At 38.4% G+C, this 27,030-nt stretch overlaps 1 protein-coding gene across 1 annotated transcript in view; it reads right to left on the bottom strand.

Moving 5' to 3' along the window:
• The window catches only part of lrba (LPS-responsive vesicle trafficking, beach and anchor containing), a 244,934-nt gene that overhangs the window by 60,421 nt on the left and 157,483 nt on the right, over positions 1–27,030 (bottom strand). Inside the window, exons 40-43 of the mRNA XM_063009084.1 lie at positions 10,693–10,810; positions 9,637–9,739; positions 5,846–5,961; positions 4,937–5,049 (exon numbers count right to left, since the gene is read on the bottom strand). Of these exons, the coding sequence (XP_062865154.1) occupies positions 4,937–5,049; positions 5,846–5,961; positions 9,637–9,739; positions 10,693–10,810 (450 nt within the window). The remainder of the gene's footprint in view (positions 1–4,936; positions 5,050–5,845; positions 5,962–9,636; positions 9,740–10,692; positions 10,811–27,030) is intronic.

Below are 27,030 nucleotides of genomic sequence, written 5' to 3'. Positions count from 1 at the left end.
GACCTGGGCGCTGTCCACATAAATCCTGATATTTTTCAAAACCTGGATTTTTCTTTGTTTTGTTTTGGACGTCAAGGCAACATCAATGGAAACTAGTGTGCTCTGTGACCCCTGACACGAGTTATGATATTATTCTTACACTTTTAGCAAGGATGACAAAACGTATTGTGATCTGCATCAACAACTGGATCGGAATCTTTCAGATTCACCATCCATTAACCTTTGCACTTTTATGGTGGGCAAATCAAATATGTGTCCGGTCTTAACGACCCAACGTAGATCTATAAGTCTTTTAACATAGATCTTTATGACATCACAAGAAATCCTACATATGCCAATAATAATGATTTGTCTGTCCCAATTAAATTCAGCAGGTCCCCCCCTCCAGACCCCCTGGTTGAGAACCACTGGCAGCTGACCAGGTTATATATTGTGTTTAATTTAAAATCTACAGTTTTCAAGCCACATGTCAGGCTCACCTTTATGCATGCCTTAAAACTCAAGGAAGACAAGCATCAAGGCTTTTCTCTGTATTTTCACCCACATGGTAAAAAGGACAACTAAAGACCAACCCCACAGCAACTGCAATGAAAACTAACCTCACACTTCTCTATTCTATATTCTATAGCCTCTGTACTGTTTTCTTTTCTTCCAGCAGGGTTTTAGCAGACTGGTGTTCCAAAACTGTTCTGCCTTTGTCCTGGAGCAAGGACAAAAATGATCGAATCCGGTTTAAATCCGAAATAAATCTGGGGTGGGGTCTTCAAACGCTGTGCAGGGACCCTGGTTAGCAGACCGAGGTGCCTGTGCAGAAGTGAATGAGCCTCATGTGCGAATCCACCGAAGCACGGGCGAAAAAGAAGGGGTTGAGGGACTGCGCAAACGTCGGAAGGGACGTAAAGCAGGCGAATACACCCTTTTCGAGAGAAAATTAATAAATAAATAGAAAAAAAATAATAAATAAACTTTGGGGCACATGCGTGGTGCAGCGGTCTAATGCACTAGCTCCATTAGACAAACTGACTGTGTCTGATGGAGGGGTTAGGGTGAACTGGGTGGGACTCATTGCTGCTGCAAATGCTGGCTAGGTGGGAAAATCACGGAGCAGCATAACACTTCTCTCAGTACGCCATACGGCTCTCTGTGAGACTCCGCCTCTGCCAGGTGAAATGTAATTGGAATTGACCAAACTGATCAAGTTAAGTAATCATCCCAATGGTGGTGAATGGGTTTGGGGTATGGGCTCTGAGCAGACCACTGGAGTTCTTTGATGCTAACTGCTTTGATGCCAGGTCTTATTGCCAGGTCTTGTGACTGAATGGCAAAAAATCTCAACAATCATGTTCCAGAATGTATTGCCTAAAATATTAAAGGTCGTCATAGAAACAAAAGAGGGACAGATTCTACATCCAATATGGTAAGAATAGAATTTAGTCAGATAAAGCTAACCAAAATAAAACAATGCTATTCTTAATTGTTGGAGGAAACTCTAATTATGCATCAGGACAATAATTCAGCACGTGAGCGTCGTGTTAACATTCCTGCTTAAGTGCGTAAGTGTACATGGGAAAGCCTCTGCGCTCGTCAGTCTTCCATTACCGCTCCCTCACTCTTCTCGTCCTGATTTATTCCAGCGCTTTCTTTAAAATGCCATTACAAGAAGTGCAGGCTTTCTTACTTTTGACTTAAGGTTTAGAGGGGGGAGCAAAGTGTATGCGGATGGTGTTTTAAACACACGCTGACTGCTAAGAAGCCCAGTCATCATCCTGATGCATGATGGGTAAAGAGTAAAGAGCATTCTTTTGGAGGAGGGATTTGAGGAGGAGATGGATGGGGAAGTAAATTTGCAAACATCAGCTGCAAACTGCGCTAGTAGTGAAGTGTCGGTAGTGAAGTGAAGTGAAGAGCACCAGCTATACAGTATGGGCCAAAAGTATGTGGATGCCAATGTAAACAATTAATCCAGATTTATTTACTAACGGGTGTTTGGCATGACTGTGCCCCTGTGGACAAAGCACGGACATGGCTTGACGAGTGTGGTTTGAAGTTACTTTGTTGGAACCCTGACCTTCTTCCCCTTGAACAGCTTTGGGTTTGATTAGAATACACTAGAATAGAATGTCATTTATACAAATACACATGTACAGTACGATTATCTTCTTTCTTTGCATATCTCAGCCTGTTTGGAAGCTGGGGTCAGAGCGCAGGGTCAGCCATTGCTTAAGGGTCCAACAGTGGCTGCATGGCACTGGGAGCTGGGATTCGAACTCTCTACCTTTCAATTGACAGTCCAAATCCCAACCCACTAGGCTACTGCTGTCCCAGATGAAATTGAAATATCAAATTTTAATTAGTGTCTCACTTTACAAATTCTTCTAACTTAAAGGTTACAAATTCTCACAGACACATCCCAAATCCACATCTTATGGAAAGCACTGCACATATTGGTTTGGAAAATAAGGCTCATGGTCAGGTTACCGCAAAACAAGGCTCATGGCCAGGTGTCCACATACTTTTGGCCATACAGTGCATAATAAGTGTGTAGTTCAGTATGAAGCTATGATCTAGAAATTTTAACCACAGTCCAATGTATGGATTTCAATTTAAAAGAATGCAATGCCGTCACCTTCAGTCACTTTAGAAATTTGGCATGTTCTTACAGTTTTTCTCCGGGTATTCCGGTTTCCTTCCAAATACATGCGATAGGTGAATTGGTTGCTCTGAATCAGTCCCAAGTGTGAGTGAGTTATGGTGTGAGTGTGTTGCCCATTCCAGTGTGAATTCCTGCTCTGCGCTCAGTCTTTTTAGGTGCCTTGCTGCCTACTGCCTACCTAGTAGAAGAGCGTACAATGTCTGTGTGTGTGTGTGTGTGTGTGTGTGTGTGTGTGTGTGTATATATATATATATATATATATATATATATATATATATATATATATATATATATATATATATACAGTGTATCACAAAAGTGAGTACACCCCTCACATTTCTGCAAATATTTTATTATATCTTTTCATGGGACAACACTATAGACATGAAACTTGGATATAACTTAGAGTAGTCAGTGTACAACTTGTATAGCAGTGTAGATTTACTGTCTTCTGAAAATAACTCAACACACAGCCATTAATGTCTAAATAGCTGGCAACATAAGTGAGTACACCCCACAGTGAACATGTCCAAATTGTGCCCAAAGTGTCAATATTTTGTGTGACCACCATTATTATCCAGCACTGCCTTAACCCTCCTGGGCATGGAATTCACCAGAGCTGCACAGGTTGCTACTGGAATCCTCTTCCACTCCTCCATGATGACATCACGGAGCTGGTGGATGTTAGACACCTTGAACTCCTCCACCTTCCACTTGAGGATTCGCCACAGGTGCTCAATTGGGTTTAGTCCATCACCTTTACCTTCAGCTTCCTCAGCAAGGCAGTTGTCATCTTGGAGGTTGTGTTTGGGGTCGTTATCCTGTTGGAAAACTGCCATGAGGCCCAGTTTTCAAAGGGAGGGGATCATGCTCTGTTTCAGAATGTCACAGTACATGTTGGAATTCATGTTTCCCTCAATGAACTGCAGCTCCCCAGTGCCAGCAACACTCATGCAGCCCAAGACCATGATGCTACCACCACCATGCTTGACTGTAGGCAAGATACAGTTGTCTTGGTACTTCTCACCAGGGCGCCACCACACATGCTGGACACCATCTGAGCCAAACAAGTTTATCTTGGTCTCGTCAGACCACAGGGCATTCCAGTAATCCATGTTCTTGGACTGCTTGTTTTCAGCAAACTGTTTGCTGGCTTTCTTGTGCGTCAGCTTCCTTCTGGGATGACGACCATGCAGACCGAGTTGATGCAGTGTGCGGCGTATGGTCTGAGCACTGACAGGCTGACCTCCCACGTCTTCAACCTCTGCAGCAATGCTGGCAGCACTCATGTGTCTATTTTTTAAAGCCAACCTCTGGATATGACGCCGAACACGTGGACTCAACTTCTTCGGTCTACCCTGGCGAAGCCTGTTCCGAGTGGAACCTGTCCTGGAAAACCGCTGTATGACCTTGGCCACCATGCTGTAGCTCAGTTTCAGGGTGTTAGCAATCTTCTTATAGCCCAGGCCATCTTTGTGGAGAGCAACAATTCTATTTCTCACATCCTCAGAGAGTTCTTTGCCATGAGGTGCCATGTTGAAAATCCAGTGGCCAGTATGAGAGAATTGTACCCAAAACACCAAATTTAACAGCCCTGCTCCCCATTTACACCTGGGACCTTGACACATGACACCAGGGAGGGACAACGACACATTTGGGCACAATTTGGACATGTTCACTGTGAGGTGTATTCACTTATGTTGCCAGCTATTTAGACATTAATGGCTGTGTGTTGAGTTATTTTCAGAAGACAGTAAATCTACACTGCTATACAAGCTGTACACTGACTACTCTAAGTTATATCCAAGTTTCATGTCTATAGTGTTGTCCCATGAAAAGATATAATGAAATATTTGCAGAAATGTGAGGGGTGTACTCACTTTTGTGACACACTGTATATATATATATATATATATATATATATATATATATATATATATATATATATATATATATATATATATATATATATATGTATATAGTAAACGTGAAAAAATCAAGCAAGACAAAGGCAAACTAAAGTAAGTGTGTGTGTGTGTGTGTGTGTGTGTGTGTGTGTGTGTGTGTGTGTGTGTATCATTAATTGGCTCCTCAGGGAGCGAGACTTAACGTCCAGAACGAGTGGAGGAGGGGAAAACGCAGGACGAAGGACCGACCCGAAATACACACACATGCAGGACATTTAACCAAGAGGCTTTACGCTACACTAGCTACAGTGTACCGCACTCTCACCATCTACAGATGTGTGTAGAGAAACGTAAACAGATGTGTGGGTGGTTGTACCTTGCTTAGGTCTCTGTAGTTGCTGGGCAATGTGAGGTCCAGCTCTTCACTGTCGTAGTTGGTGAGGATCCAGGGGAAGACGGGATACTGATTCAGGTCGTTGAACGTTCGACCTGAGGAAAATATATAAAGTAGGCAATAAAGTCAGCAAATTCATCAAATCTTACTTAGTCTCTAAGCTCATGGTGAAATACAGCTTGCTTGACTGTGGACAGTGTTGCCCGCAGTTCAGCGGCTTCTTATATGCGACGGACATCGGCAACCTTGGCAAAAAGGCCACTGTTCCATGTACTCTGAAGTGATGCCAGGCAAACTAGAACTGTGTCTCTACCCACAAGTAGTCGCCCACTTATAATGATACAACGAAGTCTGCTTTAACTTATTGAAACAGCTTAGCATTACAAGATATATTCGTTTTGGTTGTCTCCATACCACCGTTTAGCGGAGTTATACTGCTGTGGTTACTATAGCAACCTTTCAGGCTGCAAAAGCAATGGTGACAACAGTACGGACAACCAAATCGGACAGTGATATGCCTAAACATCATGTTTAAGGAAGGCATCTGGTTTACCCTAAAGTCTAACTATAGTCTAAGTGTTGCCTTGCTTATAAATAATCTAGCTACCATCATAATGAGTGGCTCTCATAACCAGCTAGCTGCCAAAGTCAGAAACTGATCTTTTTTTTTTAAATATTCGTATTAAAATGTCAGATATTTTATCAAAAATTGATGTAGTCGTAGTTCAACAGTTAACATACTGGACTAATAATCAGAAGGTTGCTGGTTCAAGTCCCACTCCTGCCAAATTGCCACTGTAGGGCCCCTAAGCAAAGTCCTTAACCCCGAAATCCCTCAAATGTAAATCAAAATGTGTATTAAAAACATTAAGATGTGAGCTTGCGTGTCACCTGCAATAGTGTTGAGGAACATGAGGTACTCAAAGTTGGAGATTTCTCGTTTCTGCCAGCGCTGGGTCATGTTGGAGGCTTTAAAGAGCTGTTTTGGAGTTGCTAGAGAAATCCGCCTGTGTTCAGATAAAAGAAATGCAAAGGTCTTACAGTGTGTACGTTCAGGTCTTAAAGTCAGAGCCCATCACAGAAACGGATTATGATATTGTTAAATTAAATTAAATATATTAAATGTTGGGCTGATGGTAGGTAATCATAGTGCACATGTTGAATGCGGCAGATATGATGAGACATAAAGACCTGAGTGACTTTAATAAGGATCAGATGTGTGCCCAGGTGGCGGAGCGGGATATTCCGCTAGCACACCAGCACCAAGATTCTGAACGCCACCGGTCGGCTGGGCGCCACGAGCGGGCATAATTGTCAGTGCCTGAAGGGAAGGAATGACCGGAATATGTGGGCGGGGTCTTCAAACGCTGTGTAGGGACTCTGATTGGCGGATAGAGGTGCCTGTGCAGAGTGCATGAGTGGAAAAGTGTTCCGTTAAAGGCTGCGCGCGAGTCGGAGCAGGCGTGAGCAGCAATATACCCTCCTCAACTGCAAAATATCGTGGATCCCCAGCAGCAGAAGACAAACTGACTACACTTAATTAAAAAACACTTAAAATATATAAAAATATAATAAGGATCAGATGGTTACGGCGAGATGACTGGGCTGATCTCTGAAACAGTGAGTGGTGCTCACAGGCAGCCGTAGTGAGTATTCACCAACAGTGGTCCGAGGATGAACAAGTCATGAACCGTGGCAGGTTTCTGGGCGGCCAAGACTCATAAATGCCAAAGGATATAAGGTTTTGGGCTACAAAAAGGTATTTCAAACTGCAGATACTACAATTTTAAGACCTTTATAATATATAATACAAAACAGATGTCATTGAACCCTTTTGTGTATAAGGCTGTATAGTGACAGGCCAGTCAAAGCGTCCATGCAGACTCCTATGTACTGTCCAAAGCACCAACTGTAGACATGCAGGCATCAGCACTAGAACCAGGCAATAAATAAATAAATAGGTTTAGCAAATACCAAATGCAACCCAAACACCAGTAAGTAATTGGTAACGACATGTTTTGGTATAATGGAACGCCAGTCACATGCACAGAGCCCAATAAACACCTCTGGGATGAATTAAAATGACCCTTGTGAGTCACACCTTCTTGCCTAACATCAGTGTCTAACCATGCACACACACTTTTGTCTGAATGAGCACGAATTTCCTAAATATGAACCCCAAAATCTTACAGCAATCCCTAACAGAAAAGAAAAGGCCCATGGTTTCCGAACGGGACGTCCGACAAGCTCATGAACAGCTGTCCACATACTTTTGGTCGCGTGACTGCAGTGTAATTGTGGGTACCGGTGGAGTGTGATCGTGCACAGTGCTGCTCACACTTGGACACAAAAATAAATGACCCAGCGTCCCATTAAAACAAAGTCAGATTAGAGAATTCATCACTGCCAGGGTGTGTGATTACACTCATTAACGCTTGATGGAAGGTTCACGCCGTTTGGAGAATGTTAAGGAAGCATTAGGGGGGGAATTTAGGGAAGGCTGGGAGACCACTGGAAAAAAAACATTGGGGGGAATATTAATTAGTGGAGTGTTAAGAGAACGTGGATTATTAAAAATAATAATAATAAATAAATAAAGCAAATTTGAGGGAAATAACATCAGAAATATTAAAATATAATAATTTTTTACATTTCCAATATTTTTAAAAAATGAGAAATATTTTTTAAATCATTGTAAGAAAACATAAAGAAAATACACATAATGCAAGATGATTATTGAAATGTTAGGGAGAAAAAATTTATAGTAATATTACATAAATAGAGGTGGCCACAAAAACATACACACTTTTTTTAATTACCCGATCGCATTTTGCTTCTATAGTTGCTAAACTCCATCCTGACCGAGGAGAGCCGTCACTAACACACGCCTCCTCTGCCACATGTGCAGTAGGCAACCACTTCTTTTCACCTGCACCGGCCAGGTTTATATGGAGATCTGTATCATGCACTAAAGGTCACACACTGATCTCCATTATCCCACGTCTGTACAGGCACAATCGAGGTCGTAACTGCAGCAGTTCTAGCACTTTCACTAGCCAATCATTGTCCACACAGGCGACCGGTCTGCCGATAGCACAGCTAAATTTCAAACTTGCTAGTTCGAGATCTACCCCAGGAGCCTATACACACTTTAATAGATTATTATAATTTAAGATCCCTGGACTTCTACTTAGGACCTTCTTGCTGTGAGGCGACAGTGCTACCCACTGAGCCACCGTGCCGCCCTAAAGTTCCACTTATGATGCTTAATTTAAAATCCATACGATTTTGCTACCCACGACATGCTGTGATGTACTATAAAGCCCATATCATCCAGTAGCCCCCTGCTGATGGAGTAACAAATCAGTACCATGCTACACATTTAAAGTTATGTTCTCGCATTCACGGGTACTTTTTCAAAATGTAAGATAAACATTCTAGTGTTATTTTATGGAATCTGAAGGAAATAAAGCACAGAAAATGTCTCAGAGAGAAATATTAGGTTAATATTGAATAAGCTTAAACAAACATTATAGGAACGTGTAATTTAAGTAAGTAATGAAGACCAAGAGGAAACAAATGATTGAGAAACAGTTTAAAAAAAACACCATCACTTCTTAAAATGGGATAACATTGTCATATTATTAATATACTAATCACAAACTGTTGATACGTGTTTAATGTTAGCATTAACGCTGGCTGTGCAGAATCATGTCTGTATGAAACTTTAGAGCTTTGGATTCTGGATTGCTGGAGGGCAAAAAGAGAGAGCGCAAAAGAGAGAGAGAGAGAGAGAGTGAGAGAGAGTGTGTGTGTGTGTTTGCTTCCTTTCACTTTGCCCTGAGGGCACAGTACACCCTCTATTTACTTCTCAGTCAGGGAGATAAATAAATGATGTGGATTGTGTTTGTGTGAAGCTAATTAGACCGTGGTACTTTAACCCCCCTCTACACACACACACACACACACACACACACACACACACTTCCTCGAGCCTAGTACACAATACTTGGAAACATTGTACATGATTTATTAGGACGGCTAAAATAAAACAAAATTAAAGAAAAAAGCATGATGAAAGAGTTTTGTAGACGGTGGTACATCTGATGGTACAGTGCATGATCAAATACGGTAAGAATTATGGGTGTTTTCTAGGCTGGATGCAATAGTGCCAGTATATCACTACTGAGTGCATACAGAGCAATTGAGAGTTGCTACTTATGCACAAAAGGGCTGCATCTCAAACCACACACTACTAATCAGTATGCTCTAAATAGTGCCATCAGCAACACTCTATATGAGCTTTTGTACAATCCAGCATGTTTAAAAGTTTAAAAGATTAAAACAAAACGCTTCATGTTAAAGTGTAACCTTGATTTAAATAACGCTTATTCTCTGTTTGATTCGCTCTCTCACTGACGGCAAGCAAATGTTAAGCTAATAACTGGTCAGGCAGTGCACAGTGCTCACTTATCATTTTCTGGCTGAGTATTGCACACTACACAAACATGCAATCAGTATGGGCATATGGTGATCAAAAGGAAATGTACGTACCTCCCCAACATAAGGAAAGGAAGTAGGAAATCTAGCCAGAAATTAATTACTCTAATTTGTGCAAAACTAAACACCAAAAGTAGCGTAGTGTTTAATATTACAGAAAAACTAACAAGACAAACACACACCTGGTCTGAGGGAGGCCGAAGTTAGTGCCGACTCCTACTCTGGGGAGCGCATGGACCACTTTCTTCACCACAGCGGCATCGGCAAAATTAAACATCGCTGAGGCTGCAGAAGGAAAAGAGAAAAGGAAAGAAACATCCTCAGAATACTGCTGCTACACGATCCCTCGTGACATAAGATAGGCATCATGACATAGATTTCTGGTTTCCCCTAAATTATGGGGTTTCCCAGGACTCAATTCACACACGTCTTTGTTTCAGACGGCAATTCCAATCCATTTGTTTAATCTTGACTAGGAATGTCAAAAGTAGCAACGTCAACAGCAACACCGTTTGCTATGTTATGCTAGTCTACAAAATATTAATCTCCTTATATATATATAAAATATCAATTTCTAAATATCTACTTACTAAATGCATGTACAGTGGATTCAGAAAATATTCAGACCCCCTGAAATTCTGCACATTTTGTGTTGTGTATTTGACTTTCAATAGACATAACATGCTATTTTTACCACTGATCCACACTTAATCATACATAATGACAACACGAAAACACATTTTAAAAATAGTTTTAAGAAATAAAGTATTCAGACCGTTTATTTAATATCCCTTTATTGTTCACTCTCAATCTGAATGAAGTATCTGCTGTTCAACTGCCAGCATTAATGGAAAAATGGAATCAATACCAGCCCTAGTGGGAATACTTTTTAAATCCACTGTATTTTATTTACTTTAGAATATTTACCAAGTTAATTTGATTAAAAGTACAACAAAATTTGGAGTATTGCTCGAATTGCTTGAAACTATCTCCAGTGTTTTTCCTCATAAATCTTTACTGTTAAAATGTAAAGTAACAGTTTTAAATATATGCATCAGATTTATGCATCTATTCACAGAACTGAACTTCTGCCCTTAAGTACATTTTTAATACATTTTTAATACATTAATTATAGAATTAAGTAAGCCAAGCAAAATAAAGCTTAAACACTTCTATTCAATCCTAGCCTGAAATTTTCTTGAATGCATTTTCTTAAAGAAATCATGTGGTTCCCTTACTGCGATTGGCCATGAACATCTCCAGCGCTGTGTTCTGCAGGAGGTACCGCCTGGAGAAGATAGCTCGGATCTCCGAGAACATCCATTTCCCGTGCAGTCCATCCACATAGGCCAACAACTGTAAAAGATCACACACAGGAAAAACAGGAATAAAAACAACATTAAAAATATATTAACAATGGGATACCAATAAAAAAACAGGCAAAACTAAAAGCTAACAAAGAGAACTAAAAATAAAATATTATTCATGAATAAGTATTAGAAGAGGAGAAAAGATAAAAGTGGAAATAAGTGGAAAAAACAAGAATTGACAATAAGATGAGAAATTAAAAGAAAATTCTGATGAAAATACAAAAAAAAAGGAATAAAAATGGGAAATTAGCAAGAAAAAAAACAAGTAAAAATGAAAAAAAGAGTAAAAAAGGAATTAAAAAAATACATTGAGAAATTTTAGAAAAGCAAACAAATAAAAAAAAAAACGAATCGAAAATCGAAACAAATAAAATGAATGAGAGTGTAGTGTTCAGTGCTGGATTCAGTAATTAAAGAAAAGTAAAAAAGCAAAAAGTAAAAGCAGAGGAAGTGAGTGTACATAAGAGCAAGGGTTAGGCTGTGTTTGATAATCCATCACACTGAGCGTGCTCAGTACGCGGCAGCAGGATGGATGTGTCTTATTGATCAGCCTTCATGAAGCAGAGATTCTTTAAAGAGCCAAACGAGCTCCATTCAGTCAGTGTGAAAAAGCACACACTTCACTAAACGGTGATCAGTAACACACACACACGGGAGAATCAATCCATTCATAACCGGCCGGTCAATACCCTCACGACACCCTCGTTTTCCCATCGCTTTATCATTTTTCTACCATCACTTCATCATCCAAACAACAGTTTCATACACAACCTGTGGGAACATCAGCGGCATGAATAATACAAGAAATACAAATCTGATGAAAAGTGAGACATTCTGGTCTCCTAATTCACTGATCGTACACCTTCAAAAACATCAATTATATCAAAAATTAATGATCATTTTTATCTATTGCAGAACACAACACATTTGTGAAGGAAAAGTACAGCAGCCCATTCACCTTCTGTATGATTTCAAAAGGTAAGAGAAACCCACACAGACATGAGGAGAACATGCAAAACCCCATGAAAACAGAAGGTGAGAATAAAACCCAAATCTTCAGGACCCATGTTGTTGTACAGCACTCTACTTTCTCTTAAAATGTCCCTTAAAATTAAGCTGGGTTAATATATTACATTACATGTTGCTAGTATTCGGTAATTACTCACTCATAAATACAGCATTTTAAATAAAGCATTACTATTTTTATACATTAATTCTGGTCAGGTTTACAGTGGGCCCAGATCCTTTTCCGTAAAGATGACTGTACAGGACTGTACATGGACAGGGTGCCAGTCCAATACATGGTCTCACACACTTACAAACTCGATCTCATTCACACCAAAAAACATAAAAAAAGACAATAAAGCAAGCAAGCAGGGAAAAATTTTTTATAATAATTAAATAAAATCAGTAATAGTAGTAATAAACATATTAGTAATGTTATTATTATTATTATTATTATTATTATTATTATTATTAGTAGTAGTAGTAGTAGTAGTAGTAGTAGTAGTAGTAGTAGTGGTAGTGGTGGTGGTAGTAATAGTAGGACTATTATTATTATTATCATTATTATAAGTATTATTATTATTATCATTATTATAAGTATTAATATTATTATTAGTAATAGTAGTACTTTTATTATTATTTTTATTTTTGTTATTACTATTACTATTTTAATTATTAATATTATTATTATTTAGTAGTAGTAGTAGGACTATAATTATTATTATTATTATTATTATTATCATTGTTTGAAGAATTATTATTATTATTATTAGTAGTAGTACTAGTAGTAGTAGTAGGACTATTATTATTATTATTATTATTATTATTATTAGTAGTAGTAGTAGTAGTAGTAGGACTATTATTATTACTAGTAGTAGTAGTAGGACTATTATTATTATTATTATTATCATTATTATAAGTATTATTATTATTATTATTATTATTATTAATATTATTATTAGTAGTAGGACTATTATTATTATTATTATTATAAGTATTATTATTAGTAGTAGTAGTGGTAGTAATAGGAGGACTATTATTATTATTATTAATATTAATTACGTTAATTACATTTATTACACATCTTAAATGTAATATTATTACTGTTAATAATAATAATAATAATAATTTTCTGCTACAACCACCATACAGATGCACTTTTAACAGCAGCACACACTACCATGTCATTACACAACATCTGGTCAGTAGGGGTAACTTTCCATTATTAGATGAAGTAAAAGAGGCTGACACTGATACTTCACTGAGCCAACAGCTGGCCAACAGTTAGTAATTGTATACCCAACATGCATTTATATGTTAGATGTAGCTTATTAAATGGCGAACAAATGTAGTGGATAGATGATGAGGTTAGCATTAGTGGTAAGAAGCAGCTCACTGGAGGACAGCAGCTGGGTCACACACACACCCTCTCCACCAACACAACACACAGGGCTGTATCACCACTGCTGTCAGACACATTCACTCTCCAAGTCTCCAGAGTTTAATTAAATGTGGATTTGGGTTGCTAAGCTAATTCTGCTAACACACAGAGAAGAACCAAACCCCAGAATTCAGATGATATTTAATGAACATCAAGCAGTACATACATCCGTCTAGAAATGTTGTTAATAAACAGCACTTTAACAATACTGCTTTTTTTTATGTTGCTCTACCAATTCTATATTGTAGTTCTTTAAAACTGCGCTTTTTAATGTATAGAAAAAATGGTACTGCCTCCACTTTTCTGTGAAAGCTTTCTACTAGATTTTGGAACATGACTGCTCCCAGACCATTCATTACATCAGTGCATAGCAGTCTATTCCTTTTGAGGAACAAATGGATAGAGACTCCAGGCTGAGATTCGCCAATAGCACCTCTGAGATTCACCGATAGCACCACTGAAATTCGCTATTAAAAGGGGTAGCATATGGGCTAGCATAACAGAACACTGTGCCTACAGAGTGGCCCGAAACTTATCAAATAAATACAGTAATTAATAAAACCTCCTCAGACTGATATTTCTTCTCAGTCATATGCATTTTAACAGGTAGCATTCGCCAGGCATTAACCAAACTCAGACAAATCAATCCAATCACTCTATCACTTCATCACGTTGCTGTCTTTTTTTCAAAACTGAACTGATGCAGCTTCTGGACACTTTAATTTTACAATAAGAGCACTTAAAGTTGGCCAGGGCTGCTCTAGCTGAGCAGTGCAGAGATTTAATAAACAACGGCATTTCATTACAATGTCAAATTCAAAGGGAAGGTTATTTAACCCATTCCAGTGCTTTTGGTTGTCTATATGATTTGTTTTAATAATGTGCTTTATTTTATTTAGATTTTTCATTAAACAAGTGTGTTAAGTTGTTAAGAAATACTGCAAATTGAACTGTATATATACACACACACACACCGACCAGGCATAATTATCTTTTCATCACATCACCTGTTAGTGGGTGGGATATATTATGGAACAAGTGAACTTTTTATCCTCACAGTTGCTGTTAGAAGCAGGAAAAATGGGCGAGCGTAAGGATTTGAGTGAGTTTGACGAGGGCGACATTGTGATGGCTAGACGACTGGGTCAGAGCATCTCCAAAACTCTTGTGGGGTGTTCCCGGTCTGCAGTGGTCAGTATCTATAAAAAGTGGTCCAAGGAAGGAACAGTGGTAAAGTGGCGACAGGGCCATGGGCAGCCAAGGCTCATTGATGCACGTGAGAAGCGAAGGCTATATATGTATATATAATATATATATATATATATATATATATATATATATATATATATATATATATATATATATATATATATATATACAGTATATATATATATATATATATGTGTGTGTAAATGTATTTTATTGATATTATAAGTAATAAATATTATTTTTATTTGATTGCTTACTCAAATTTTACTATCATATATATGTAAATATAAATGTACACATTTATATAATATAAATATAAATGTACACACATATATATACTTTTTATACTGTATATATATATATATATATATATATATATATATAATTGTTTACTCAAATTGATCTATAAATTCAGTAAAGCAATCTAGAAGTGACTAGTTATATAATTATAAATGTATTTTGTGAACAGAAATGTACACCATATATTTGATAAAATAAATATAAGTGGATTTAATATTAATATAAACATTAATAAACATCTTCCTTTTGTCTGGTGTTGCCTTTGATCCAAGGATTGTGAGATCACAAACCACGCCAAGCACACAACAAAGACTGGAATCCCAAGTGTGTGTGTGTGTCATTGGGAACCACTCGACCTGTTTTGGAGGCTGCGTCTCATTTCTGAGTGATGTCATTTGTCTCTGTCAAGCACAGAAATGAGTCCGAGATGAAGAAGGACACATCACACACACACACACACACACACACACACACACACAATCCCCTTGGCAAAAAAGCCAACATCCTCCAAACACACACACACACAAACCCTCACAGGGGACGGCCACTAGAGAGCATGTGCTCAGTCTCTGACAAAACTGAATAGAATTTAATTGAAAATGCAGCAGGAAAAAAAGCAAAAGAACGAGTGTGAGTAGGGGACTGAGAGATAGAGAAAGAGAGAGAGAAAGCTATCTATCCCACTCTCTTTAAGATAAATGAGTGTAAGGAGTGTGTGTGAAGGGCGACGGGCGACCTGCTGGTTCAGGAACGATAAGAAAAAGCCAAAAATGTGAGCATTAATTGTGTGTTCCGGTCTCTCCATGGGCCATGTCCTAAATGTGTTACACTGCCTTGCAGTTCAATTTGCTACTTCAATGCTACTGCAAAATTCTACCTAGTGCATCTTTAATTCTTATTACGGCTTTGTTATATTACCAAAAGTATGTAAAAATGCCTCGTCCTTGAGCTCAGGTGTTTCAGACTCACTACAGATATAAAATAGATAAATATAAAATATGAGCTACGCTTCCAACTTTAAATCAACACTTTAGGAAAGGCCTTTTTGTTCCTGCATGATTGTGCCCTTGTTGCCAGGTCCATAAAGACCCGTTCGACTAGTTTGGTGTGGAGGAACTCCACTAGCTCACACAAAGCACTGACTTCAACTCTTTTGAGATGCATCAGAACACTGCTTGTGAGTCAGGCCATTTCATACAACCTACCAAATGCTTTTTGACTGGCCACAAATTTTCACAGGCACACTCCAAAGTAAAGTATGCACAGTGGTGGTAGCTGCCAAACAAGGTTTCTTCATCTTTATCATTTTTTATCAACCTTGCCTGGTGCGAGGAAAGGAAAGGGACTTCCCTAAACTGTTGCTGCAAAGTTGGAAGCATATACTTTACTTTGTATCATTAGTCTGTTGCACATGTAAGCAATTGTTGTGGCTAAAACACATGAATATAAAAATTAGAAAAGGTGTCCCAATACTTTTGTCCATGAAGTGCATATAGGTGTTGTGGTGAAGTCCTGCAGTCATGGTCCAAAACAGGGGAGGTTGTTATTAAAAGTGAAAGGGGAACTATTTTTATGAATGCCCATGAATTTAATATGGTGCTTCTTTTGATAAACATAATGGAAAATCTCTAAAATAAAATAAAAAAAATAAAATAATGATGAGGTAGTGTGTGTGTGTGTGTGTGTGTGGGGGGGGGGGGGTTGAAGTTTAATTTGTACATGGTACAGAAGCTCCTCGGCGTGGTCGGAGTGTAATGAATGTTAAGGCGTGTGTATGACGGGGTGAGTGCTGGATGAAAGGAGTGTGTAGGTGATAACGTGATGAAATTAATGAGGAGGAGGAAGAGCGGTGATCCATCAACATCACGCACACAAACACCGAACAGCCAACACTGATACCATTCACTCACACACACACACACACACACACACACACACACACACACACACACACACACACACACACACACACACACACACACACACACTTTTAAAAAAACTTGATGTTTTTTCCTGTTATTCATTTCAGTTTTTGCCTTTTTCCCTCAAATTTGTTTTAAATTTTTTGTCTACATTTGATCGTTTCATTAATTCCATTATCCTACTTTTCCCAATTTAATTCTTTTTTTTCATGTTTTGTTTTTTCCATTCTCTTTCTTCTTTTTTTATTTATTTTTTTAAATTTTTTTAGATGTATTTTATTGTTATTATTATTATTATTATTATTAATAAATGATCATTGTTATTACTATAATAATTATTATTATTATTACTATAATTATTATTAGTATTATTACTGTTATTATTATTATCATCATCATCATTATCATTACTATTATTGTTATTATTATTATTATTATTATCATCATTATTGTTTGTTGTTTTGGTGTTGCTATATTATTATTATTATTTATATTATTATAATCATTACTATTATTGTTATTATTATTATTATTATTTATATTATTATTATTATTAATATCATTACCATTATTATTATCATTATTGTTGTTTGTTGTTTTGGTGTTGCTATATTATTATTATTATTATTATTATTACTACTATTGTTATTATTATTAATATTATTGTTATTATTTTTTTATTATCATCATTATTATTATCATTACTATTATAATTATTATTGTTGTTTGTTGTTGTTTTGGTGTTGCTATTATTATTATTATTAGCATTAGCATTATTATGTTTTTATTATTTTTGTTGTTGTTGTTTTTATGGTTGTTATTATAACAAAAAGTAAGCCTAATTTTTTACTAGATATATTTGCGTGTGCGTGAAATAAATATATAATTAACACACTCACAAACACAATTTACAACATGTCAGTCCCCATCAGTAAATAAGTTCATCAGGCTAACGAGGGGGCGGGGGAATACCCGATCGGTTAACAATGTTTTGTCCAGCCAATCACGCAGAGCCTTCTGGAGCCAATTAGAGTGAATTTGCTTTTTCGTTTGAGTGATGCCAGGACTCGCTGCTGCAAAACATACATCTTTCCATTGTGTGTGTGTGTGTGTGTGTGTGTGTGCTGGAAGTTTAAGGGTAAAGGATTACAAAGACTTTGATGCAGTGTAAGAGCAAAGGATCGTGGGATTGCAGAAGCACATGATTTCATTTGAGCCCACTTTCAAGAACTGTTTTCATTTTATTATTTAGTAGAAGACATCCCTGGTGTTCACGTCTCATTTTTCTCCACCCATGTCCCCTGTATTTTTGTTTATTGTCCCTGTCTCTCATGCCCTGTCATTATATAAAAAATAAAGTAAAATTATCACACGTTGAAATCAATTCAGCATTAAAAATCTACTTTCCTTTTATAAAACATCAATCAGAAGATAATATAAAGCAGTATTTTTAATTTTTAAATGAATGTATGCATTTTTATAGTGTTTCACTTCTCATATCCAGTATGCAGGAAAGCTAATAGCTTACATCGTCTATGGTTGTGCCTCAATCCACATCACAAATGTCCTGTTCTGTAATCAGTGGTAAAAACCATTTTATCTTGTGTACAATATTGTTGCCGGCCCTTGTTAAGCGGAAACACAAATGGTTGTCATGGTAACCAATATTTCAATAAGTAAAATGACCTTGTTGTTGTGTCCAACACTGAAGGGATTGTGAAGGTTGATCAACATTTGCCAAAGTAATGGGCAAAAATACTGAGGTCCCTTTTTTTTTTTACTCTGTGTAGATGTATCAATCCTTCACTGACTGTGGGTATCAGAGCTGAGAATGCTGGATTTACTGATGTGTTGTGAACACCATGCAGATCATACACATGAACGTCACCAGCAAACCTTCACAGTTACAGCTACTGTGAGGATGTTAGTATCAGATTAATATCTGTAATAATTATAAGAGCTTGATTACATACTAATTTATTTAAATGTTTAAATTAACCTTATAATTACAATTATTTTAAATTGTGTATTTAGAGTATTTTTGTTTTTATTTTGAGCTGTTTATTGGATATTTATGACAATATTATTATTATTATTAGTAGTAGTAGTAGTAGTAGTAGTATTATCATTAATAATAATATAATAATATATTATTATTATCATCATTATTAGTATTATTATTATTATTCTAATCATTATTACTATTCTAATTATTATTATTATTATTAGTAGTAGTAGTAGTATTATCATTAATAATAATATAATAATATATTATTATTATTATCATTATTATTCTAATCATTATTATTATTATCATTATTATTAATATTATTATCATTGTTATTATTATTATAATTATTATTATCATTATCATTATCATTACTATCATTATTATTATTATTAGTAGTAGTAGTAGTATTGGTATTATTATCATTAATATAATAATATATTATTATTCTAATTATTATTATTATTATTCTAATCATTATTATTATTCTAATTATTATTATTATTATTGTTATTATTAAGTTAACTGAAGCATTTTTTGCATGACCAGGCATCCAAAATGTTGAAAAAGACTTTTGTCGACACAGCCTTATTCAACAAAACAGTTCATCTTTCTTTGTGATAATTAATAGATTCCTAAATCAGAATAAGCTGAGAAGAATGTGTCATTTCTGTTTTGTGTCTTATGACTTTTGCACTCCTCTGTAACGGTTTAAATATTTCCCTTTAAAAGGCATGAACTGAAATAAAGAGAACTAATCTGATAGGATTAACACTCTTCACTCCTCATGACTTGTGTGTTGGTGGGCCTTTTCACCATGGTAAGACAGATTAACTTTCTTAAAAAAAAAGAAAGAAAGGGAAAGAGAGAGAGGCTTTGAGATTAGAGCAAGAGAAGAGAAAAGGATTGTGAGTTTTGGAAAATACCTCAGAAAGGGAAAAGATTCACTTCTACAATTAACACACCGGATCATTAATCATTTGGCCTCTTGGCATCAAATGCACAATGTTTATGCTAATGATTTTAATGGGTAGTGAGGCTTTTTGTTTGTTTAAACCTAATTATCTGTCCTGAATTCTTAAATTCATCTAGTTTGTGTTTATTTTAGGATAACTGCTCTTTAGGGCTTTGTCCCAAATCTAGTTAAGGCCATTAAATGGAGGGTAAATATACTTTGTCAATCATCATTGAAACTAGAAAGTGGCCGCTCTGAAAATGTGTACCTGTTTTAATGTTAGTCCATTCTCTTAGTTGTTAAAGTATGTTTTTTTATGTGCAGGTGTTTAGGACCTGTTTTATTTAAGAATATGAAGGGGAAATGAGCCACAAATCACTCTTGTAAAATCAACTCAGCACTACAAATCTATTAATCTGAACCTTATTTAAAGCAGTATTTTTATTTTTTAAATAAATTTATGCATTTGTATAGTGTGGACAGCCAATAGCTTACATTGTCTATGGCTGTGTCCCAATCCACGTAACAAATGTACTAAATACATTTAAAAAATGGGTACACCATAATTTCTGTTGTTACCAATTAAAGCACACTTTAGTTTGTGTAGTATTTTGGGTAGTAGTAGTTTGGGTAGTAGTAGTTTTAGTAGTAGTTGTATTTTGGGGAAATAAACCTAAGTAGGTTTGAATATGATGCCAAATATTTGAAAGTAAACAAAGTCTAAGAAATCTATTTTTAGGTTTTGATCCCATCCAAATAGATATTTTAAGTACATATCTTTCAGCCTTTTTTGTTTATCTCCCCAGTGCAAGTCCTTGTTGCGTGGTGCAATCCTCTGCCGGTTGCACCGCACCACTTTGGATACAGAATGGCCACAAGCTGACATGTGCCCCCTCAGACACAAAAGCAGTTGACCCGGCCATTTTTTTTCCACCAGCTAGGCAAGAACCCACAAAAAGCCTCATGTGGACTGAGAATAATGCTAATCACCACACCAAGGCAGAGTGAACACTCCTATTCTGACCACCTACACTCTTAACTGCCAACTGTATTTGTTAGATGCCGGCCAGCTTGTGGCACAGTTGATATTGGAACTCGGATCCTAGCTTTGATTTGCTAGCACAATAAGTTGCTGCATCAACATTATACAGAGCGCCAACCTTTTTAGACAACAGTCTAGAGTTAGGGTTAGACTGTTGACAGTGAATAACTCTAACCATAACCCTATCCCTAAACCCTAACCCCCAACCTCCCTCAAACTTCATGTCCAGTTAGTGTTCCTACAGGAACTCTAGTCACTTCATTTAAAGTCCAGTCATTTAAAGGCTCCATCCCAAATGCCAAACCCAAACTTCATGCCCAGTTGGTGTTTTTAATGGCCTGGAAGATTATTATAGTGTCAATATGGTGCCAGCGAGGTAAAATTGTCCCTAAAGCACCGATACAGCCGCACCTTGTGGACTTGCTCAGAAAGGGTCAAGTGACCATAATCCCCTCTTTGCTCCATCTCTAATTGGATTAAGAAGTGAGAGGGTAAAAAGTATCTTGAGAGGGTGAGAGGGTCTTTGAGTATCTTGAAAAGCGCTATATAAATAAAATGTATTATTATTATTAAAAAGGGGTGAAAATGTGGCGCCCGGTTTCTCTGCAGTGCACAAAAGGGGGTGAGCAAAGATTTGGAATCCTGAAAGAGAAAATCCTCCAGGGGGGTTAGAGAGGATTCAGAGGTGACGGCGGCCACAGAAGAGCTCTTTAGAGCCGGTCTTTAAGCAGGTAAATAGTACTGACATACCAGATTGGGGGGGTGGGGGGGGGGGGGGGAGAGGGAGAGAGAGAGGGAGAGAGAGAGATAGAGAGAGAGATTGACATTCACATTTTGAGAAAGTAAGAGAAAGAAAGAAATATCAGTGTGTGTTCTTAATGATGGTAATTGATGAACTAGAGGTTATTAAAATAATGTAATTATTGAGGTCATATCTGCAAAATGTCCATTACGCTCTGAACATTCACTATAAAACACACACACACACACACACACACACACACACACACACACACACACACACACACACACACACACACACACAGCTCTAAGTGGAAAATCAATGGCTGCTCGACCAGACTGACTCGCTGAGTGGCATCCACACTCGAAGGTCATTCACTCGGAAACTGTCTGTGTGTGTGTGTGTGTGTGTGTGTGTGTTCTAATAGTCACTAACAAGACCAATTTACTTCTCTTTTACCCCCTTTCCACCAACACAGTGCACATATACCATTAGATAACCAGAGAAGCCAGTTAAGCAGCAGCCCTCGTTTCCACCACTTCACAAACTACACGGGGTCTGTCTGAAAACCTAGTGAGCTGCCTTGCTGCCTACTGCCTACCTAGGCAGCTGGCTAAGTAGAGAGGAGTCCAATAAAACATAGAACTCATAAAGCAGATTATTTAGACACACTACGATTACATCACCACAGTTTTAATTTATATTTACATTTTTGCCAAAGTGATATACAGTCTAAACAATTAAGGGTTAAGGGCCTTGCTTAAGGGCCCAACAGTGGCAACCTGGCAGTGGTGGGGTTTGAACCAGCGACCTTCTGCTTACTAGTCCAGTACCTTAACCACTAGGCTACAACTACAACACAGTTAGCCTCAGGCCATTTAAACCAGTGGGCTGAGGCGACACAACCCTCTAGCATGCCAGCTAACATCTCCCTCCATGTACCAAAAACAGCAATTGTTACTGACAAGCCCGAATTTGCAAATATATGACACATGTACACCTTTACACGAATTAAAAATCAGTGAGGATTTATTTACATTTAATAAGAACTCAGTTCGTTGCTCTGCATTCGTCCTTCATATCATCGGACGCTCCCTTGTTATTCAGTCAGATTATCACTTAAAAATAAGGCACCACAGTAGGCATCATTTTAGGGTATCTAAGAATTTAGACAGCATTCTTCTCTGGAGAGTGCGTAGGATGGCAAAAAATGCATCTATGTAGAGAGCTTACTAGGTTTTCAGACAGACCCATAATGTCATTAAGGTTAAAAACTGACCGATCGATACAAACAGTAGGAAAAAACATCAATGCTCATATTCACAATTAACTGTCTTAGATAAATTCAGCAATGCTCCCTCATCAGTCACTTTATTAGGAACAACTGTAAAACAACTGTCAAATGCTGTATCCTGATCAGGGTCACAACAGGTCCGATTCCACAGGAAAATATTGGGCGCAGGGCAGGAATACCTTGGATAGGGTGCCTGCCCATCGCAGGACCTCGGCCATACTCCTCAGACAAAGCAAAGCATGTCTGTGTAGTCACCCATCCGACCGAGGGCACCTTTGAGATTCGAACCCGAATCGCAGCGTTGGTGGGCCAGTTCCAGTGACGTAACTACAGGGGGGGCAGGTGCACTGGGGCCCATTGCAGGGGGGAGGGCCCTCCATGACATGAACTCAACCACCCACCTCACTGCCCCTCCATTGGCTGCACGTATTATGCATGTATGTATTATGGCAAGCCAAACAGGAGATATATAGCAAACACTGATATATATGGAATTAAACAGATCAGAATAACAAAAACAACATGATCTTTGTAATTTCATGCTATTTTAGGTATATATGCAAATTTTACTAGCACGTTATCATTTGAACATTGTCTGCTTAGTGTTTTCTATACTACAGTATATTGTCTGTATATTGTAGAGAGCTACCAACAGCCGGCAACAAATTCCTTGTATGTGCAAACATACTTGGCGAATAAAGCTGATTCTAATTCTAATCTGAGCGACTCTGAGCATGGCGTTCACGTTTATTGCCAGATCGAGGATGTCAGAAAGTCCTAAAAGGCCAGGCTGCGTTTACATGGCGGAGAATCATGAAGAATCCAGCAACCAAATGTGAGTAAACAACATCAGTTCGTCTCAGGCTGATCGTCCAATTACGCGCACTAACCCTCGGGTGGACGTTTGTTTGATCGTTTGTTTGACTGTTTGACTTTTCCACTCGGATTCCGTTCCGTGTTACACGTCATTTATCCGAAAGCTTTCCAGACGTCCGTGCTGAAACCCTGGCAGAACAAACACGGCAGTGTGTCGTGGTGTTTTTAGTTTGTGTTTGAAAGCGCGGTAGCTGAAGTGTGAAAGATTTTCGGTGTTTGGGTGTCAGACACGCATCACAACATCAGCGTGGGTGGATGCGTAATGTGTACTGGGATCACAGACGAGGCTGAACCTGTGACATCATAAACAGATCAACCGCAGGGCAGCAGGCAGTCACCGCAGTGCACATGAGTAATGTGGTGTAGGACTCTGGAGCATCCTATAATCTCCAAATTCAATCAGTTGTCAGTGTGTTTGTGATTAGAAGTTTGATTCAGTTTAGCAAAGCAGTTCTTCCGTACTGTTTTGATTAACAAATCAAAGATGCTTGATGTAATTTAGTGATTTATTTAAACTGAGTCACATGTAATTTGACAGTTTGCTGGTAGACTCTGTGTGTGTGTGTGTGTGTGTGTGTGTGTGTGTGTGTGTGTGTGTGTGTGAAATATTTTTATGCTTTTTTCTCACATTTTCTCCCAGTTTAGTGTAGTCAATTTGTCTTCCACTGCTGGGGATCCCCGATATTTTGCAGTCGAAGTGGGTAAATTGCTGCTCACCCCTCCTCCGTCCTGCGCGCAGCCCTTAACGGAACCCTTTTCCACCCATGCACTCTGCACAGGCGCCTCTATCCACCCTTCAGAGTCCTTACACAGCGTTTGAAGACCCCGCCCACATATTCTGGTCATCCCCCCCTGCAGGCACTGACAATTATGCATGGTAGACGGCGCCCATCGGACTGGTGGCAACACCGAGTTTTGAACTGAGGAGTTCAGAATCTCTGTGCTGGTGTGCTAGCGGAATATCCAGCTGTGCCACCTGGGCGCTCATCAGGGGTTATTTGTGTGGCCATATAAAGCAGGCGTGGTCAGACTGAGACTCTCCGAAATTTGTCCCCCATTTTTTAAAATAAACTGTAGCCTTTATAGACATAACTTTGCAAAATAAAATCTGGTCCTGCGTCCTAAGTTTCTTACACTGGGAGTTTGTTTCACCTGAGTCGCTTTTGAAGAGCCAAGCCTCTACAGATTTGGTGCATCTACAGAAACGGAATCCACCCATTTAGCCACCAGTCTGATTATAAACCTTGTAAGAACAAAATTATTAAGCAGTTTATAGTGAGGTTAAGTTGTAGTTAATCTAAACCAACACTATGCAAACATATAGAACATATTGTCTGTTCAGAGGCTGACATAGCAGAGCAATTTCAATTATCCACCATGGACTGGCAACGTGTCTGTGGTGTGTTACTGCACTGCACCTGGTGATACTGTGAAAACTGGACCACCCGAGACAGTGGCTCTGTCTGAAAACCTATTAAGCTCTCTACATAGACAGCATTTTACATCATCTTATACACGTTCCCGAGAAGAATGTCTACATTCATAGATACTTTAAAATGCTGCCTACTGAGGTGCCCTAATTCTAAGCAATAATCTGACTGAATAACGAGGGAGTGTCCAATGCTTCATAAGCAGTGAAGGCAATCCCAGCATTCACTGCGGCAAAACTTTCTTTATTTTCCTGCTTCTTTTTTCTTCTCATTCATACAAGTGTCATTTATTTGCAAATTTAACCATTTTCGCAACACAGAGGAAGATGTTAGCTGGCATGCGGGTTGTGTCGCTTTAGCCCATTGGTTTGAATGGCCTGAGGCTAACTGTGTTAACTTAGTATGTGAGAACTGCCTAAGTAGTGTGTCTAAATAATCTGCTTTATAAGTTTGATGTCTTATTAGAATCCTTTCTACTTAAGCAGCTGGCTAGGTAGGCAGCAGGCAACAAGGCAGCTCACTAGGTTTTTAGACAGCCCCCAGGGTGATCCCTTTCCACTGATGGATAGGGTACAAAAGATCCACCGCAGTCTGTAATTTTATATTCCCAAGTTGCCAGCTATATAGAAGGTATAAAAAGAATGAACAAAATGTCTGGGTAAAAACCACATAATCCATGTGACTACTGAGAATATTCAATAATCAGAAGTCTACCAGTCCTTCCAGTCAATGACCAACTCCTTTCATAAATAAAGCCATTTGATAAACTAGAGTCAATCCTTCACCTCCAATCCTTCTGAATAAAAGCCAGTAATGAATAAAAGATACAAGCTTATTGTATTAAGACCTTTGCGGCTATACAATCACTAAATGTAAACCATCTGTTGCTTTGTGTACCATTCTTAAGCTGCACCTGAGGAACTCATACAAGAACAACACACGATCACATCATTATCATCTTAGCATTGTAGACAGTGACATCTACCCAAACATCATCTGATTAGTGAGGTCGCTTTCGATTGATTAATGGGGAAAAGAGAGAGGCCAATTGTACAGAGCAACAACAGATGGATGACAGTTAGTAACTGTATACACACAAAGATCATGTGGACGGTAGGGCTAGCTTAAAAATCATCAATGGATGGACGTACTGGTTAGGTGTACCTAATAAAGTGCTTGGTGAGTGCACTTTGAAGTCTAAAGCACGCTCTGTAATATATCTCGATCCAACTACAGGTTCATGCATTGTGTATTTTCTCCCCTAATCTAGTCGTATCCAAATACCCTGATTGTGTTACGCTTCACCTCCACTGATACAACCCTCCACTGCTGACTGAGGTGAGTTCATATGCGGATCAGCCTTGTGAACAGAGAGCCACACCCTGATCAACGCATTATCCCTCAACTCTGTGCAGTCGATCGTTGTTTATGTAGCCACCCAGCCCAGCCGGATGGCAGAGCTGAGATTCGATGCGATGTATTCGAAACCCCAGCTCTGGTGTGCTAGCGTATTTTCACCGCTGTGCCACCTGAGTGAAGGCAAAAACCCAGATTGGTGCAAACAGAGACTTGAATCAACAAATTCACATCAATAATTTGTTCATTTGTTCATCTTCAATAGGCGCCTCATCCTAATCAGGGTCACTAACAGGTACAAGGCCGCCAATCTAGAGCATGCACTTTACACTCGCTGACTCAGGAGAACATGCTGGGTTTAAACCCGGTTTACCAAGTCCCTGCACCACTGCAGCGTGCCCAGCCGATAACTCACTCATCGACGCCTCGTCGTTCGGGAAGCAAACCTCTCTACCGAGCGTGTGCATTTCAGTGAGATCTGAACTGCGCATGACGACACACGCTGATGTAAATGCTGCGACTCAGTACGGCTTTGTGCCGGGTGCAGCTAGGTATTGTGGGTAATATACCATCTGCTCCATGACCTCATCAGATCAGTGGAAAAATCTGCCAAGCAATTAGCAGTG

The sequence above is a fragment of the Trichomycterus rosablanca genome, chromosome 14 (assembly GCF_030014385.1).
Source record: "Trichomycterus rosablanca isolate fTriRos1 chromosome 14, fTriRos1.hap1, whole genome shotgun sequence".
In the NCBI taxonomy this organism is placed as follows: Eukaryota; Metazoa; Chordata; class Actinopteri; order Siluriformes; family Trichomycteridae; genus Trichomycterus; species Trichomycterus rosablanca.
The sequence above is the reverse complement of the archived record's forward strand: the minus strand, read 5'-3'. Positions and strand labels throughout refer to the sequence as shown.